The 18610-nt window shown below is 34.3% G+C and overlaps 1 protein-coding gene across 16 annotated transcripts in view; it reads left to right on the forward strand.

The window, feature by feature from the left end:
- The window catches only part of PCDH15 (protocadherin related 15), a 691874-nt gene that overhangs the window by 527743 nt on the left and 145521 nt on the right, over positions 1-18610 (forward strand). For all 16 annotated transcript variants that reach the window (XM_003783651.1, XM_003783650.1, XM_023509543.1 and 13 more), the window contains 2 exons: positions 15491-15631; positions 17586-17698. In XM_003783651.1, the coding sequence (XP_003783699.1) occupies positions 15491-15631; positions 17586-17698 (254 nt within the window). The remainder of the gene's footprint in view (positions 1-15490; positions 15632-17585; positions 17699-18610) is intronic.

Consider the following 18610-nt stretch of genomic DNA (forward strand, 5'->3'; position numbering starts at 1 on the left):
CTCCACATGCTTGATAACAGTGTTTTTATATAACTTACATAGAGGTTGTATAAAAACATCCTAAGAGGTGTGGTTTTGACTTTTATTTCCCTAACGATTAGTGATGTTGAGCATGTTTTCATAGACCTGTTGGCCATTTGTATGTCTTCTTTGGAAAAATGTTCATTCAAGTCCTTTATGTTTTTTTTAATTGGTGGTTTCTTTGTTTCTTAATTTGAGATTGTCCTACCAGTGGTTCTCAACCTTCCTAAAACTGTGACCCTTTAATGCAGTTCCTCATGTTGTGGTGACCCCCAACCATAAAATTATTTTTGTTGCTACTTCATAACTGTAATTTTGCTACTGTTATGAATCATAATGTAAATATCTGACATGCAGGATGGTCTAACGCGACCTCCATGAAAGGGTTGTTCGACCTCCAAAGGGGTCGTGACCCACAGGTTGAGAACCACTGGCTAGATATTGGATATGCAACATTCTGTCTATAGATAGCAATATTTTATTATATATTTAAAATTTTGTTAAGAGAGTTGATTTAATCTTCAGTGTTCTTATCACACTAAAAATCATACTTATTTTGAGGTTACGTGATACCATTGATGTGGAGTAGCTGGTACCTACAAAATAATAACTACTCAATAAACATTAACTGGCATTATTTTTATGTTTAGTTTGATCTTTTCATGCTTTGAGTCTGTGAAATCTGCATTTTATATTTATAGTTTCGGAACTGTTTCCATCTTTTTTCCTCTTTTTTTTTCTTTCTGTAAAAGCTTATAAGGGCTAGAAGTCCCAAAGCCGGAGCACAGGCTGAGCGGGTGGGGCCGTGAAGGAGGTGCTGGGCCTCTGAACTGTCAATATGATAATTTGTTTCCTGCTTGTTCTCATTCAGGGTGTGTTTGCAATCTAAGGACCAGACATGGGTGTTCTGTATTCCCGGGTTCTCTTTGACCTAACCACCTCTGTAGCTAAACATTGCATCTTGCCTGTATGCCTGGTTTGTCCACACACTATGATAATACAGAGCTCTATACTTTCCCCAATCCCAAACTATCATTATCAAAGAATCAAAAAATACAACAGCATTAAAGAAAATTTCAGTGTCAATATAACGGTATCTGTTATATTGAGGACTAAGACATTACGGAGATTCCTATATAACTGTGATCATTATTAAGTGTGAAGTGTCCCACGAACTTTGAGCACAGCAGGATTTGATGAAATATAACAACAAGAATGAAGTCCAGGAACCTAGCACTCTGTGAAAATGGTGAGAGAATAATACCATTACATAAAGTTATTTATTTTATTTTATTTTTTTAGAGACAGACTTTTACTCTTCCCCCTCAGTGGAGTGTCGTATCATCACAGCTCACAGCAACCTCCAGCTCTCAGGCTTAGGCAATTCTCTTGCCTCAGCCTTCTGAGTAGCTGGGACTACAGGTGCCCTCCACAAAGCCTGGCTATTTTTTGTTGAATCTGTCAGCCTCGGTATATGGGGCTGGTGCCCTACTCACTGAGCCACAGGTCCTGCCCACATAAAGTTATTTTTAAAAATGCCCACTGTAGCAGTAAATCCAGTTTTCTGAAAAAAAAAAAAAAAAGTGCTTAGTAAACAAGACCAAAATCTCACTGGCTTAGAGTAATGAAGATTGGTGGTTTTATTCATGAATCTGCACTTGGGGGTTGGCTGTCCTTGGCTGGGCTCAGCTATTCCATATATCTCTCTCTTCAGGGAGCTGTGACTAACCAAGCCTGCTCTTCACTGATAACTTACTAATACATGATTATAGGTGAAGACTAGTTTTGTGTTTTGATTCTTTACATACCATTGACCAAAGTAAGTCACATGGGTGCAGGCCCAAAAGAGTAGGGTAGGAAGTGGGAGAAAAAGGAGTGAATAGATCATAATATAATGTACTACAGAAGTGTGGTTAAAAGTGCATTTTAAAATGCATTCCAATGATTGCCTTTGGTGGAAAACAAATATGGGAGAGAAGTATGAGAACAAAAAGAGAAAAAAATGAATAAATACGCCTTGGAGATTCATTAATGATGTTTTAGAAACTATAGATTAAATTAAGCTCAAACCTGTGCCCCTGAAATCTAAACAAAATTAAAATCCCTCAATTTATACCATATGTGTGGGCATCCCATATTATTTAAAGAGCATCTATTATATAAGAGATGTTGGGTTAAGCAGTGAGGATTAAACTGTCATGTTTCCTAGCTTCAGAATTTCAAGCTTAAAGAGATAAAATTAATCAAAAATCAACCAAGCGTATGGAAATGACTAACCATAAAATGCTCTAAGAAGGAAATGCTTAGAGACCTGTCAAACTGGATAAGAGGGAGCCTGATTTTATCTACAGAGTCAAGGAAGGTTCTGGGCGAAGTGATTCTGAGCTGAGGTCTGAAGGTTATGGCAGTGGCTAAGTGGCAGAGGAGAAGAATTAAGCCCTAAAATAGGAGGGGTAACAGTCAGACTCCAAACCAAAGGGGAGCCACTTTAAAAATGACTAGAAAGGGAAATCTGAGTCAGCTCCTGTGCAGTCTAGTAAGTCAGGAAGACAGTGTTAAGAAAAACGGAAGGGTTTTAAGGCAGAGGGCGCAGGATCAGTAATGAGTCGCTCTAGTGCAGTTTCCTTCCTATTTTTAGTTCCTTTGGTTCCATGAGTTGGTTTGTAGGAAAGACATCCAAATGTATACAGCTTCTTTCCTTATAAACTTAAAAACTGTGCCCAGTGAAGACCTTTTGAAGGGGATGTGTATTGATTTGATGTCTTTAGAGGCTGAGATATGTATGTATTTACCTTTGGAAAACATCATCCAAGAGACTTAATGATAAATCATCTCAAAGCAAACATTTCTTAGGTTCTTAATAGTTGTTTTAATATCCTATCTATAGAAACTGAGCTACACACACACATTATATTAATTGGCAAGTAGCACACAGAGCTTGCCTATAAGAGTTGGTGAACTGTATTGTCAAGACGTTAAAAGCAGCAGAGGGGAAAGGAAGAAAGAAAAGAATACACTCTTCTCCGTGACTACCTAGGGAGTTTGACCTGCTGGTTTTCTTTTCTCTTTTAAGTATGCCTTAACATCCTGTTAGAGCCACTAAAAGATGACTAAGTCCCATGACTTCAAAAAACAATTAAACTGCTTTACCGTAATTCGTGATGTTCAATCACAGCTGGCAGAATTTGTGGATTATACGGTTACAAAATAAATCAGAGTAATTGCTTCAAAGACATTGGGAGAAAGAAATTTCAGAACTATGTCAGAAAGAAAGATCTTTGTTGAAAACAATTACTTAATGTTTGTGTTTAATGATTATAATAGGTTTAGTATTCCCTGATACAATGTGATTGCTATTATTATGAAGAAAATTATGTGGGTCTGAATAAGTAATTCCTCGATAGTTATGTATTTAAGAAAAATGACTAAATCAAGATATCCCCTGATATTAAGTCCCTAATTATTTTGGTCCATTATGGTCTCATTGAAATTCTCTATGTTTGCAAGTCTGAACATCCCTCATACAGGTGTGCAATTACCTTCTATAGTAATTAATTATATCTCACCATGATTAAGTCAAGACATATTGTGTTTAATACTCACTATAAGAATGAATATCAAACGTAGAAACGTACTGAGTAATAAAAAAAATAATTGTTATCTTAAGATTATATTTTCTTGATGTAAACCTACATTTATTCTTTTATATTAATTATTCCCACCCTATTATTATATAGAAGTATATCACTTTTGATTTAAAAAAATCTAATGTGGGTGCCTTTGTGGCAATATTTGTCTGCCATGCTCCCAGTAACATAGAAAAATTGCCTATTGTATAGCGTCCTTAGGACACATAGATATACTAAATAAAAGACTATTCCAGTAGTAGTACTGTTCAAATCGATTTTTACTGAGTTTTACACTTACCAAATTTAGCCAATGAAAGATGATCATAAAGTTGATAGCATTCTTCTTTCATTTTGGAAACTATGTAATATTGAAATGTTACCTGTTACCTCAAATCATATTTAGAAATATGCCTAATACATGAACAAATAAATTAATTGATTCATTTTTACAATAGATGTCATAAATCATATTCTTCCTACCATCAGGAAGGTTAAAAAGCAGTTCCAGAATATCTCAAAATTATTGACTAATGCCAAAACTATTGGCATTTGTGGCTAATTGGGAAAAATAATATTGTACTGCAGTTACTTAACTTCTTTAAACCTCTTTTCCATATAGTTACATGACTCATTTCACGACATTGTTGTTTGGGCTTAATGAAGAGTGAAAACACTTAGCTGTTGTGACTCACATGGGTGTGAGATCATTTTTCTTCCATTCCCGTCTCACTTCCAGTGTGATGGTAAAAACACTTGAGTTTGCCTCTAATTTGATAGAGTACTTGTATCTCCATTAATTTTAAACTTTAAGATATCCATGTCTGGCTCATGAAATAATAATCCTTGCCTACACCTTCATTGAATAGCACCATATGCTTCTCCGTCACAGATTAATCAAAAATATTGGTGGTTAACTGTGCTTTTTGGTGCCTGCTTTCTCTCTCCAACCTGACAAATTGTGAGGCCTATGAGTACAGAAGCATCTGTGTCTTTCTCATTGACGCCTTTCATCTCGAGAGATGAATATAAATAGCTATGAATGGTTTCCTGTGAACAGATATTGGTGGGTTGTAAGTCAAAAACTTGCCCAAGTTTAGCCACATTCCGAGGTAATACAATTCATAGAGGTACTGTAGCCATAAAGAGATTTACCAGTGTAGAAATGGAGAAGGTAGCTGACTTAGAGACTAATTTTTCTTAGAAAGAAGAACCAATGTTAGGTGAATAATCATAGCTTGATTGAATTTTTCAGATAATTGTGATGGAACCTTTTAGAGGTCACTGGTAGAAGCCAGGAGACAGAAAGGGAAGGAAGCAGGAGGCTGATGGAAGTCAGACGTGGGGGATGTGTGTTCCGTGGGTGAGGGTGTTTTCCTTGCCCTTGCAGCACATTGCTGGTTTCTGAACTTACGGAGAGCTCCTCTGCCTTCACAAACCCAAGCACAGTGGACTTCTTAAGGGCATTGCACCAGGTCACCAGCATACCTTGGGTAGCTTGTTTCACCCTGGACCCGAGCTGTGCTGGTACATGTCCAGTTTGCTGTCCACTGGTTGGGGAAGTTTTTCCTGTCCAGGGACCTTCAGTCCTTGTATCTTCACATCATCCATTCCCCACAGACATTCCCCAGGGCTCACTTTGATTGCAGCAGCCACACAGGATGGTTAAACTCCGAGGAAGTGCAAAATTCCCGAGGCCTAACTCCTGGGGATTGCCAGTGCTGAGAGAGTGCAGCGCACCAAGGTGGCACCCCTTAGGACAAAGGAAAGCAGAGTAGGAGATTTTCTGGGCCAGTGAGCTCCCTGGTTGTGGGCAGAGGGTGGCTGTCTCTTTCAGCAGAGATGTGGGTGTTAAGCTGGGCTGAGTGAGGGAGGACTATGGTTCTGCTGATTCATTTATTAGAATTTCAGAAATTTTGAAAATTTGAAAATTTCATTTCAAAACTTCAAAATGATGTCCATTTTGCAGAATTAATTAATGGAATACATTAAAATAATTAGGAGAGTCACATGTGGTATAAGGGTAGAATTTGGGAAACAGTGACGAGATACTGCTGTCCTTTCAGACAGAAGGGAAAAGGAAGAACTTTCTCACACGAAACCTCATTTCTGTAATATTTTATTCAGAAATATTTTTGAAAGAATATTTATTCTCCTCATAGTTTTGGGCAGCTGTGTTTTCACAGGGTTCATTAGTATCTGTTTGTGAAAACTCTTCCCGAAATACAAACCATTAAGATAATCTGTTCTTCCTCCAAATTATGCTCAGGTGGGTACTACAAACAGGAGCAAGGTGTATGTACGTTTGTAATTCCAGGGGTATTGCAGATTCATTTTAATTATATCTAACCTGTATAAATAAGGTCCCATAGAGTCACGCTTCCTGGCAGTTCAAGGTACGTATACACATAAGCATTGATCACACTATAGTTTCAATATGTACTCAACAAATTATTCTTGATATCTTGCATAATGGCAAGCCAGAAAAAAGTGTCTGCTCAAAAGAAGCTCACATATGAGGGACAAAGCCAGGCTGAAAATCATATGCACATAATTATGCCACATAAATTCAAATAAGAATATGTAACATAAAGAATATGAAACAGGAGTTGACTGAGGGGCTTATGAAGGGGTATATGCAGAGAGAGGAGGTGCCCTTTGAGATGGGGATGTCAGAGGAGGTTGGCCATGCAAGAGTTTTGCAGGAAGAGAGCAAAACAAGCGGAAAAGCCCTGAGGGAGGAATGAGCTTGGTGTCTTAGGAGGCCAACGTGGCTGAATTATTGCTGAAGGACATCAGGTATAAGGGGATAGCAGACGAACTCTCCCTCCTTCATTTGGCTCTGAACTTGTTTGTTCTTATACTCACATGACTCAGCAGCTTTCATCCAGTAAAGGTGCTGAATGAATGTATGTAACATTATCTAGAATTAATCCTGGTACTATGAAACTTACCAGCAATTCACTTCCGAGTTAGAGAATTAATAATTTTTTTTTATTTATTTTTCTTTTTTTATTAAGTCATATATACATAGATCATGAATATAATTAAAAAATAGATCATGAATATAATTTAAAAAATCAAACAAGGTGATAAGTGATAGTAAATGATTGATGCAGTTTTTATTGGTAATATTTTATCGATTTTTCAATTTCCTTTAAAAATACATCATATCTGAAATGCATTATTTAGTCCTTTGATACTAGTGGTTTTGTTGGTTTGTTTGTTTGAGACAGAGTCTTACTATGTTACCAAGGCTAGAGTACCATGGTGTCATAGCTAACAGCAACATTAAACTCTTGGGCTCAGGTGATTCTCCTACCATAGCCTCCCAAGCAGCTGCAACTACAGGAGACCACCACCATGTCTGGCTAGTTTTATATATATATTTTTTTCTTTTTAGTAGAGATGGGGGTCTTGCTCTTGCTCAGGCTGGTCTTGAACGCCTTAGCTCAAGCAATCTACCTACATCAGCCTCCCAAGGTGTTAGAACTACAGGTTCAGCCACCACACCTGGCATGATACTTGCTATTTTTTTTTTTAACTAAAGTTCAATATGTTTTCTCTAACAGAAAACAAAAAGTCCTTATAAATTTTCTCTAAGTCATGGTGAATCTCAACTGCCATACTATTATGGCAAAGTTTTCAGCATACCTGGAATGATTAACATCCATTAAAATCATGGTCTTATTTTGAACATTTTATTCAAAAACTGTATCAGTCTAACAGAGAGTATGCCACTTACTTGAAAATTCCAGAACAGCATTAAAGAATGTTTTGGTGAATGGAACTTGACATTTAGAAGGATGGCCATACTTCATCAGTTTTGTGAAAACATGGTTATCTGAAGTCAACCTAGAAGACAGGCTTGACTTGATTTATGGAAATGGTGGTCATGATAAATGAAGGGACTCCCCAAATTTATCATGTGTTGCTTCTCATGTGTCCTCACATTCCATACAAACTTAAAGAAGGAATTTGTTGTATTTACGTTTCAAAAGACTTTAAGCAGCAGAACAGGAAATTTCTTACTTTTTTTTTCTTATTGTTGGGGAATCATTGAGGGTACAAAGAGCCAGGTTATACTGCTTGCATTTGCATTTGCTGGGCAAAGTCCCTCTAATTATAGTGTCCTATCCCCAAGAGGTGTGTCATGCACCATGGCCCCACAGCCCCCTGCTTCCTTCTCTCTCTCTGCTCTCACATTCCCCCTCCTACCATGTTGTAGCATCAATTGTCCTCATATCAGAATTAAGTACATTGGATTCCTACTTCTCTATTCTGATGCTTTACTAAGAAGAACGTATTTCAACTCCATCCAAATTACTACAAAAGATGTAACGTCACCATCTTTTTTAGTGGCTGAATAGTGTTCCATGGTATACATATACCACAGTATATTAATCCATTCCTGGATTGGTGGGCATTTAGGTTATTTCCACAATTTGGCAATTGTAAATTAAGCTGCAATAAACAGTCTAGTGCAAATGTCCTCATGATAAAAGGATTTTTTTTTCCTCTGAGTAGATGCCCAGTAAGTGGGATTGCAGGATCAAATGGGAGGTCTACTTTGAGTCTTTAAGGATTCTCCATACTTCCTTTCAAAAGAGTTGTATTAGTTTGCAGTTCCACCAGCAGTTTAAAAGTGTTCCCTTCTCTCCACACCCACACCAGCATCTATAGCTTTGAGTGTTTGTGATGTGGGCAATTCTCATTGGGTTTAGGTGATACTTCAGGGTAGTTTTGATTTGCATTTTTCTATAATTAGGGATTATGAGCATTTTTCATATGTTTGTTAGCCATTAGTCTGCCTTCTTTATAGAAGGTTCCATTCATCTCGCTTGCCCATTGATGTAAGGGATCCTTTCCTCCAGTGTATATTCTTGTTTGGTTTATCAAAGATCAGGTGGCTGTAAGATGTCATCTCATGGTTTTGTGTTCAGTTCCAAGTGTCTATGTCTCTATTTTTGTTCCAATATCATGCTATTTTGATCACTGTGGTCTTAAGTATAGCCTAAAATCTGGGTAGTGTGATGTCCCCGTTCTTTCTAGTACTAAAAATTTCCAAGCACAAGACCCCTGGAAGTGATAAAAATATATAGTAATGTCTCAGAGTATAAAATCAATGTCTGCAAATCAGTAGCCTTTTTATATGCATAATAACCAAGATGAGAATCTAATCAAAGACAATTCCCTTCACAGTAGCTGCAAAGAAAATGAAATACCTAGGAATATACACAACAAAAGAGGTGAAGGACATCTATAAAGAAAATTATGAAGCCCTAAGATAAGAAATAGCAGAAGATATTAACAAATGGAAGAACATATCATGTTCCTGGCTAGGAAGAATCAACATTGTTAAAATGTCTGTCGTTCCCAAAGCAATCTACAGATTTAATGCAATCCCCATTAAAATATCAACTTCATACTTTCAAGATATGGAAAAAAAAATTCCTCATTTTGTTTGGAACCAGGAAAAACTCCATATTGCTTTGATAATTCTTTTAATGGTGGTTAAACAAATGGAGTAGAATTACCTAATTGTTTACACGAAGTTTCTCTTCTTATGTAATATACGACTTTCATTGTGGGAATAGCTACTAATATTCCATAAATTATTTTGAAGAAAAGACTATTTTATAGTCTCTTTTTGAAATTTTACCTTGTCTGAACAACTATATGCATTTTACTTCATGATATTAAAACATCTGTGCCAAGGAAAAGACATTGTAGTTACACCAGTTGAACTACAGAAAAAAGGAAATAGATTATAGTTATGCTAAAAAAGAAAATTAAGTATATATTTAGAGTATTTTGTCCTTGATAGTGGCATAAAACAATCAATTTGTTCAATTTGTTTTTTTTTTTTTTTTTGGAATTTAAATTTTTGAATATATTTCCAAAACAACTAAGAAAAAAGGACACGAAGAAAATATGTAAAGTCAATAAAGCATGTGTAGGATGGGATAAATGTAATTAGAAATATTTACTATAATAAAGCAGGTACAGGGTGAAACACTGATTTTCATAACTAGAGGAGTTAAATCGCCCTGAAGAAAAAGAACAACTATGTTCCATCATTGCTGAAGAAAGAATGAGATTTTGTTTCAGCAAATTTTTAGATATTAGGAAGAGCCTTTCTAATTGGCAAAGTCCTGAAATGCTACTGTGGGTTTATTACAACAGTTATGATTTTTTTGTTATTATAAAAGTCTTTTAAAATTTTATCTAAATGCGGCAAACCTAAATAGAGATCAATTTATGGTTGATCAGAGTATAGCACCAAGAAGTACTTTGCTTGCTTTATAAATCAAACCATAGTCTCATTTCAGTTTAGTAAGAATTTTAAGAAAACAATTCTGTAAACTGCTTTTAGTGTTAGTATTAGACTGATTTCATCCCAGTTTCAAAATGCTATAGAAAAGCAATCTGTTGCCATCATAATCAAATTTTAAATATTGACTTCTGTGTAAAAATATAGTTCTTCTTTCAGTATTCATGGTCCAAAAAAATCTCTCTTACTATATATACAATATACACAGAGGAATGTACCATAATATATGTAATATATTATCATACATGATGTAAAGTGGGATATTTAAATATTTTCACTTCAACTTAAAATGTGTTTTGATAGTTTGCTTTTACAAATAAATGATTAACTATTTGAAACATTAGATTGTAAGAAATATAGACATATGGAGAATAAAGAGGAATAAAGAAGGATCTTTAATTCCTACTACAGTTGTAAATAAAAGAAAATATTTCATAAGTTAATATGTATTGATATTATAATTTAAATATTAATAACTATATATTACATATATAGTGTTTATTAAAATATATAATTCATAAACTGTGGACTATTTTTTAGTTTTTTATAATTTAATTAATAAGGGTATTAGATATTCTTACCTTGATCATAGGTATATTTTTAACAGAATTAATTATTGAAGATTATTTAGTGAACACTAATGATAAATAATTTTCAGTGATAAAGTTAATATTGTTTAAATTAGTGTCTAAAATTCTTGGTTTCAAAATGACACATTTTTTTCTAGATTAAAGATATAGTAATTTTTAAGACTTCTTAAAATCAGGTGTTTGGCCTGATTCACATTCTAAATGTCCCAGGGACAATGTTAGAGATGTTGATCAAAGCTGTTTCCCAAAGTCAATTCCCTCTACCTGTTACATAGCTTAATTATTTAACTGTAAAAGGAAGACTATTTTAAAAAGACTTTTGAATAAAGAAAAGGAAGAAGAAAAAGGAGGGAGAAATAAAAACAGAAGGAAAGAATAGAGGGAGGTAGGGTGAGAAAGAGAAAACTTCTGCATATGCTCAAAGAAAAATCCACATCATCATTAAGAATTTAATGTGGTTATTGTTAACATACAGTACAAAATAAAATGTTATGCTTTGATTACAAGGCTGAAAGATCTATTATAAGGTAACCAAGTCCTGCTAGGGTCACATTCATAATGTGGTAGCAGTTTATATAACTAATATCATAGAATAAAAAGTCTATTGATATAGCTAATATGGATCACATATATAAGAATATATATATTCTTATCTATATAGATAAGAATTCTATATGGATACATTCTATATAGATTCTATATATATATTCATATATATGTAGAGAGAGAGAAAATTTCTTAGAGAATTGTCACAGATCTGTTCTAGGATCTGTTCTAGGATTGTCTAGAAAGTTCTAGGATATTTGGGATAGCAAAATATTTTCAGCATCTGAGAGATTACACTCCAGAATATCAAAACACTGTCTCCTTTTATTTTATCAATTAAAGGCATCATTCCAAACATAACACAAGTATGCTGGCTTTATCAAAGAGAGCATGCTAAATATAATTACCATTTTTTAAAGTTTCTTGAGAGGCAATTTGTGATTGTCATAAATTATTGTGGTTACAAAATAACTAGAAATGGCAGTTATGATTCAAGTTATTTCTAGTCTTACAGACAGAATGGCTACTATTCATAGCAAAATTCTGAAATTTATTCTTGAAACAGTTAATGCTGTGATGTGGCTCTTTCATCTTTTGTCTGTTTTCCAATAATGCCTTGGAGTATGTAAGGCACAACTCCTACCTAGACAATGCATTAAGGCCGGGTTTACCAGGGCATCAAATTTCTAAGCATCTTTCCCAAGTAATTTTGTTGAATTTTATTATAATGTTGTTCTTTTGTTTTTAAATTTCAGATTAATTTGAGGGCATAAATAATTAAGTTACATTGTTTGCATTTGTTCCATGAAGTCCAAGTTGTGGTTGAGCTCTTCACCTAGGGGTTGTGTTACATCCCTTTACATTGTGCCCATTAGGTGAGAACTTACCAATCCCCCTCCTTCCACCCTCCTCCCCTCGAATTGAGTTTAATTCAACTTTTTCTCTTGTGGGCATCAGTATCCAATGTAGTCAATACTAATATGAACTAGTAGATGTTGTTCTCCTTTTAAAGGACTATTGCCTTTAAGTTATTACTGACAAGTATTAACTTGATTTAATATTTAAGAACCTGTGTTTTAGTAATAGGCAAGTCTTTTGGAACCATAACTGCCATTTTCTAGCTATTTCAGGAAATAAATCAATTCTTAAAGCCTTAATATCATCATTTATAAAATGTAGGTATTATTCATACCAAGTCATGAATTTCTTGTAAGTATAAATATGAGAAAATATATAAAACACTCAAACTGATAGCTAATAACTCTTGGCATTATCATTAAAAAGCAAGGAAAAATGCTATTGTACATAATTATTATAATTCTGATTATGTCCAAGTAGACAAAAGATTTTTCTCATAAATATACCTATTGTCTATTATTTCTCATTGGCTGAACTGACCACTGAGCACTAGGTAATTTCTTACCTAGAGTCCCTACCTTCGTGAAGCTTATATTCTTATGTGGGAGACTAAGAGTAAACAAGTAGACAGTTAAAACATATGATTTCAGGTAGTGTTGATAAAGAAAAATAACTTAAAGGGAGATGTTAGAGAGGACCTGGGGAAGAAAGCAATAAATTTACTAGCTAGAAATCTGAAAGATGAGTGTAGCAGACATAAGGCAGAAGTAATGAGGCAGGGACAAGGACAGTGGGTGAAAGTGAAGTGCACAAGGAGAGGGGGTTAGGCAAGTAGGCGGAAACTAGACCTGTTAGGATCCCATACCCCTTAGCAAGGTATTTGGTTATCATTTTTGCATGTGATACAAAGTAATTAGAGGGTTTTAAGCGGAATTTATGATATGGCTTATATTTTTAAAATATAACTTTACTAGAATGGAAAAAGGGAGCCCATTAAAGGTCCACTCCATGTTGCCAGAGGAGATGAGAAGGCCCTAGGCTGTGTGTTCACTGAGGTATTGGCAGAATATAGTAATGGTTTGGTTACTCAGTCTAAGAGAAAAGATCAATGATCACCCCTAAATTTTGAGATAGAATACCTCAGTAAAGGGTGGGACTATTAAATGAGAGTGGAGGAGGTACACATTTGGGAGAAAAAAATCATATTCTTGTTTTGGATATATTTAGGAGAACATAGACTATATGTCAACTACGTTGTTGACAATTATATTTACTAGTTTGAACGTTTAAGGCTGAGAGTTTATCTAGAAATTAAAATTTGGGAGTCATGAACAAATAGAAGAAATAAAAAGACTTTAAAGATATTTAGGGATTAGGAGGGATCCTTAGGACATACAGTAGAGGTAGAGAAGTTAGATACCCTTGTGACAGAGCCAGGGTAAACTCCAACATTTAGTAGCCAAGAAGAATGGAGGCCAGCACAGAATCTGAGACAGGGCAGCTAGATGGGAAGAAGGAAAAGCAGAAGAGTAAGAAACGTTAAATAAAGAATGTGTTCAAGGAAGTGGTGAGTAGTGTGATGTATAGTATAGAATTATAGAAATCCTGAAGGATAACACATTTATAACCCAACTGGAATTCAAGAACCAATGTGAGAACAGATTATTTTCAAGGATAGTCATGAAGTTAATAGTACCCAAAACAATGTTCTCAGAACTATTCCTATATCAAGTAGCATTACACCCAACCAGAGTAACAGCCTATGAAAATAATATTACATCCTTACCCTTTTCATCAGAATAGTGCCAAAACCAGGGGTTTGGGTTATTGGTTTGTTTTGTTTCCATCTCTCTAAAGAATGCAATGCTGTAATACAGTTTCTAGGTTTGAAGTCAAACCCTACCACATACTAGCTCTCTGCTTGAATTGATGACTTGACTTCTAGGACTCAAGAGATTTAGAAGCTCTAAGCATTGAAAGGTTTCCAGTGTTTTCTAAGCACTTTCTAAGCATTATAGTGCTTTCACCCAGTGTCACTCTCTAAATAAAACCCATCTAAACCCTAATGCAAGTGAAGATATTCAACACAATTTTGACCATTCCATTATGATCAGTTTGTTTCCTTGTGAGATTTTTCAAATTTTAATTTATCTTTTTAAAAATGCAATTTTTTTTGGTTTGTTGTTCTGACTTATCTTGGCCTTTCTTTGGAACAATTCAGCATTTTCCACTCTCATTCATTAGCTATAAAATGGGTACACACATCATCATTAGTATAGTTCTTGCACATAGCACTCAATAAACATTGGCTATCATTAGTTTACCACTAGTATTATTAGCTTCATTGTTAAAGTTATCTTAAAGGATTGTTGCTATCCAAAAAGGATTAATTTTAGTGATTTATGTTAATTCCTAGCATGGTAATCGGCACAGAAGAGATGGTAAATAATTTTTGTTTTCTTCTCTTCTACACCCATTCCTCTACTTTACCATAATCTTCCACAGTTTATCATTCTCTGAGTGTCAAGGAATTAAAATAAATACAATGAAAAGAAACTTCTGATTGTTTCAGCAGATATAATGTTCAGGAGACACTGGCCCTTTGGGAGGCAGAGGTGCTTCACATAATTGAAGAGAAGGTGCCCATGGCAAACATTAACTTTATTTCGTTAGATTGATCTGTCCTAAAGAAATAAAGATTCAGCAACATTTTGACACTGGAAATATGAGATCATAAAACAGGATTTTTTACGTCTAAAAGACCATGAAATTACAAAAATTAGTGTAGAGCTGGCTGTGGTCACTCACACCTGTAATCCCATGACTTCAGGAGTCCAAGGTAAGAAGATAGCTTGAGGCCAGGAGTCCATGACCAGCCTGAGGAGCATGGTCATATTATACCCAAAGAAAGCAGAATAGAGAAACGCCAGCACACTGAGTCCAAATTAAGCAAGGGTCCTTTATTGATCGGCCAGGCCAAGAGCGGGCTCACGCCTCAAGGTCTTTATACCCATAGAAGCAGGGGTGGAAACCTTTCATAAGGGGCTTTTTGTAGGGGAGGGGGAATCCTTAATGGAAGCCAAATTTGACAAGAACCAACAACACCTGGTATGGGGACTCCTTACAAGGGGAAGCTGGGTTTTTGCAGTTATTACTGAACTCTTTTAGCTGAGATTCTTGTCTTAAAGGAGGAGTGTTGAAAGCCCCCAGCAAGATGGAGTTGGGGCATAACAGTAAGATCAGGACTTTACAAAAGTCTACAAAAAATTATCTCGGCCTGGTAACACATGCCTATAGTCCCATCTGATTGAGAGGTTAAGCTAGGATTTCTTGAGGCCAGAATTTGGAGGTTTCAGTGAGCTATGGTCACATCACATCACACCTTTGCCTGGATGACAGAGAGACCAAGAACAATTGTAATGTTTACATTTACAAAAAAAAAAAAATCAGTTTACCATTATCACTATCCTTTGTTCTTGTTCTGTGACAGTAAATTATATGTGATTTCATTTTAGGGATTACCTGCAAGTCGCGTAAGGTACAGAGTAGATGATGTCCTGTATCCTTATCCTGCCAGTATTTTTGATGTAGAAGAAGATTCAGGAAGAGTAATCACTAGAGTCAATCTTAATGAAGAACCTACAACAATTTTTAAGGTCAGTGTGCCATTTGTCTTATGTTATACATTTGACATTTAAATTTTGATTGAGAGGTCAATGTAACAGATAATAACACTTTTTTTCTTTCTAGTTTTCTCCCAGATAATTGTTTAAAATTACAAAACGCTGTTTTCTCCTCAAAACTTAGAAAATCGAGTTAAATAAAAAGAAAAAAATATATTTGATATTTTACATCTCGATAATAACTAGGATTTAATATTTTGAACTCTATTCTTACAATCACATTTCATACAAACACAAGTATATAAATATAGCCTTGAAAATAACATAATGTTAGCATTCATACTGTCCTTTAAACTCAATAATGTATTTCCCATGACATAATTAATAGTATTAAATACTGTTAATGCTATTATGTATCTTAATGATTTCATGATGTTCTACTGAATAATCTATCATTATTTTTTATTAATCTACCAACAAATTGGATAATTTGGCTAATTCCCAAATTTTTTATACAATAAACTGGGTCATCCTGAAACTGCTTGGGAAAATATAATATCATTTGTCATATGCTGATTTTTATTTTAAGAGAATGAAGTATCAAGAAGCTGGGTAAAGTTTATATATTTCTGATATATTCTAAATCTAGAGAAGAAAGTACCCTTCAGTACACATTCTTCTTCCTTCAGAAGAGTACTCGCTTCCAAAATGTGACTCCATCCTGGATATATATCATTGCATATCTCTAGAGAAATACCTACAGCTATTTGATTTTTAATAAATTTTGCTCATCTTAATTATCAGTGGAGTAGAACATCTTACCTATTTTTTATGTATTTTAAAAATACAGTTGACAAAATAATTCCTAGTTCTACATGTCAATAAAATACTGAAAATATATTATTCAGTATGTTAAATAATCTGTTTTCTTAAATATTTAATCATTTCCATCTTTGATAGTTACTTAGAATACTTTTTGTCATTCTAAAATCTCTACTGTACACTGGGGAAATACCTTTATCAGTTAACTGTGTGAATATTAAGAGCATTTGCCTCACACGATTCACTACTGTTTGGAATAATCATTCCATTTGTATATTTGTATTTAATCCAAAGGTAAATTATGGCTCTCAGGATGATCCTTAGTACTGGTCTCGTATAATTCACGTCGAGTTAGTTTAGATTAATAACCTATTGCTTTCAAAAGAAATGTATTCCAGGAAAGCACATGGTTCTGAAAATATTTAATATGCCTTAAAATAAACATTCCAATTATTCTTAATGTAATATAGGTTATTACATATAATTATCAATTAAAAAATGATTGGAATAATAAATAATATTCGCATATCTCATTCCAACATAAGAGCTTTTCCTTTAGTTTGCATCATTTGAACAATTTTTGCTATGTCATACAAACTTGGTTTTGTATGGTCTGATTTTAAGATATTGTATAGTGAAGAGTGTTAAGTATAAAGTTTTCCAGTTTTATCCTGTAGAATTAAATATTTATACCATCATCTTAATGATGGTTTATTAGAAAATGATTTCTTTTTATGAGTAAACTAATTAGTTTTTTTTTCTATTGATGTGACTGAATTTAACACTTCACATAAGAATATTGGTTCTATAAAATGACATGTTTACTGTGGGCACTAGTGGGATGGTGGAAAGAGTAGTGGACAGTTGTAGTATCATTTGCCCGTTTTACTGTTTTTTGTTATTACTACAGTGTTAGTAACTTCTTTGAGCCTTTCTCATCTGGCAAATGAAAATAGCATTTACCTGGATGGAGTGTTGTAAAGATTAAGTGAGAATGTAGCGTGTGCTGGTACAATACCTGCTACCTAACAGGCAGTAAGGAGATGGTCATTGTTCCCCTTCCTGCAACCTGGCAGCCAAAGGATTAAAAATGTATGTTTGTAAATGATTCTTTCGTTTTCTTTTTGTTAATAATCTTTAACATGAATTTTTATTACTTTTTAAGTTGGTGGTGGTTGCTTTTGATGATGGTGAGCCTGTGATGTCTAGCAGTGCCACTGTGAAGATTCTTGTTTTACATCCTGGAGAAATCCCACGCTTCACACAAGAGGAATACAGGTATTGATTTCTGTCTGATTTTGATATACATAATGGGTATGGTGGTTTTTTTTTTTTTTTTTTTTTTTAATGGGAGAGTCTCTGAAAGTTGATGTAATATAAATGTATTTGTGAAGTGGAATTACAATTCTAGTGAAATCTTTTCTAAAGCAGCATAATATTTGTTTTAAGATTCAATACAGTTAATATATCAATTTAGGATAAAATATCTATGTTAGTAATGCTTTGATGAATAATGAATACTTTAGAAATAATGCAAACTTTGAAAAATAAAAAAATTATTATTTGGGTTTAAATTTAAACTTACAAATGATCTTAATGGTGAGAAATAGAGTTTTAGTTTCTCATTATTGCTGGATAGAATATATCATCCAACTTCCAATGTTGACACATAATCAGGCATTTTTCATCTAATCAATTAATATGTGTGTGCATGTGTGTGGGGGGGTATGTTCACCAAAGTGTATGGAGTTTAGACAATTTACAAAGATATATACAGATGTTCCACATCAAAGAATCAGCACATATGAAGAATAAATAAGGGATATGGGAGTCTATATTGAACTTTGGAATACTTTAGTTTAGTCTATCTAGACATAAATTGGAAGCTTGACGATATTAACTGAGGTTCAAGACAGATTAAAATTTCGGATAATAGACGACATTTATCGTATCCTAGAATTTTGACTTTAGAGCTTAATAATTTCTAAAAACTAACAAGTTCAAGCTAGAACAGGACAATAGGAACTAAGGTACTGAGGAATGAGGTTCCAGAGGGGCTCATCTGGGAACATTTAACACACTGAACCAAGTAGTTTTCTCCTTTTGTAAAAAACTGTCCTTATAATACTGAAGCACAAAATTAAATGATGTAATATAATTGGGAGAAAATTCCCCCAGGCAATTATGTAA

This window comes from Otolemur garnettii, unplaced genomic scaffold (genome assembly GCF_000181295.1).
Source record: "Otolemur garnettii isolate 467f Iridium unplaced genomic scaffold, OtoGar3 scaffold00008, whole genome shotgun sequence".
Classification (NCBI taxonomy): Eukaryota; Metazoa; Chordata; class Mammalia; order Primates; family Galagidae; genus Otolemur; species Otolemur garnettii.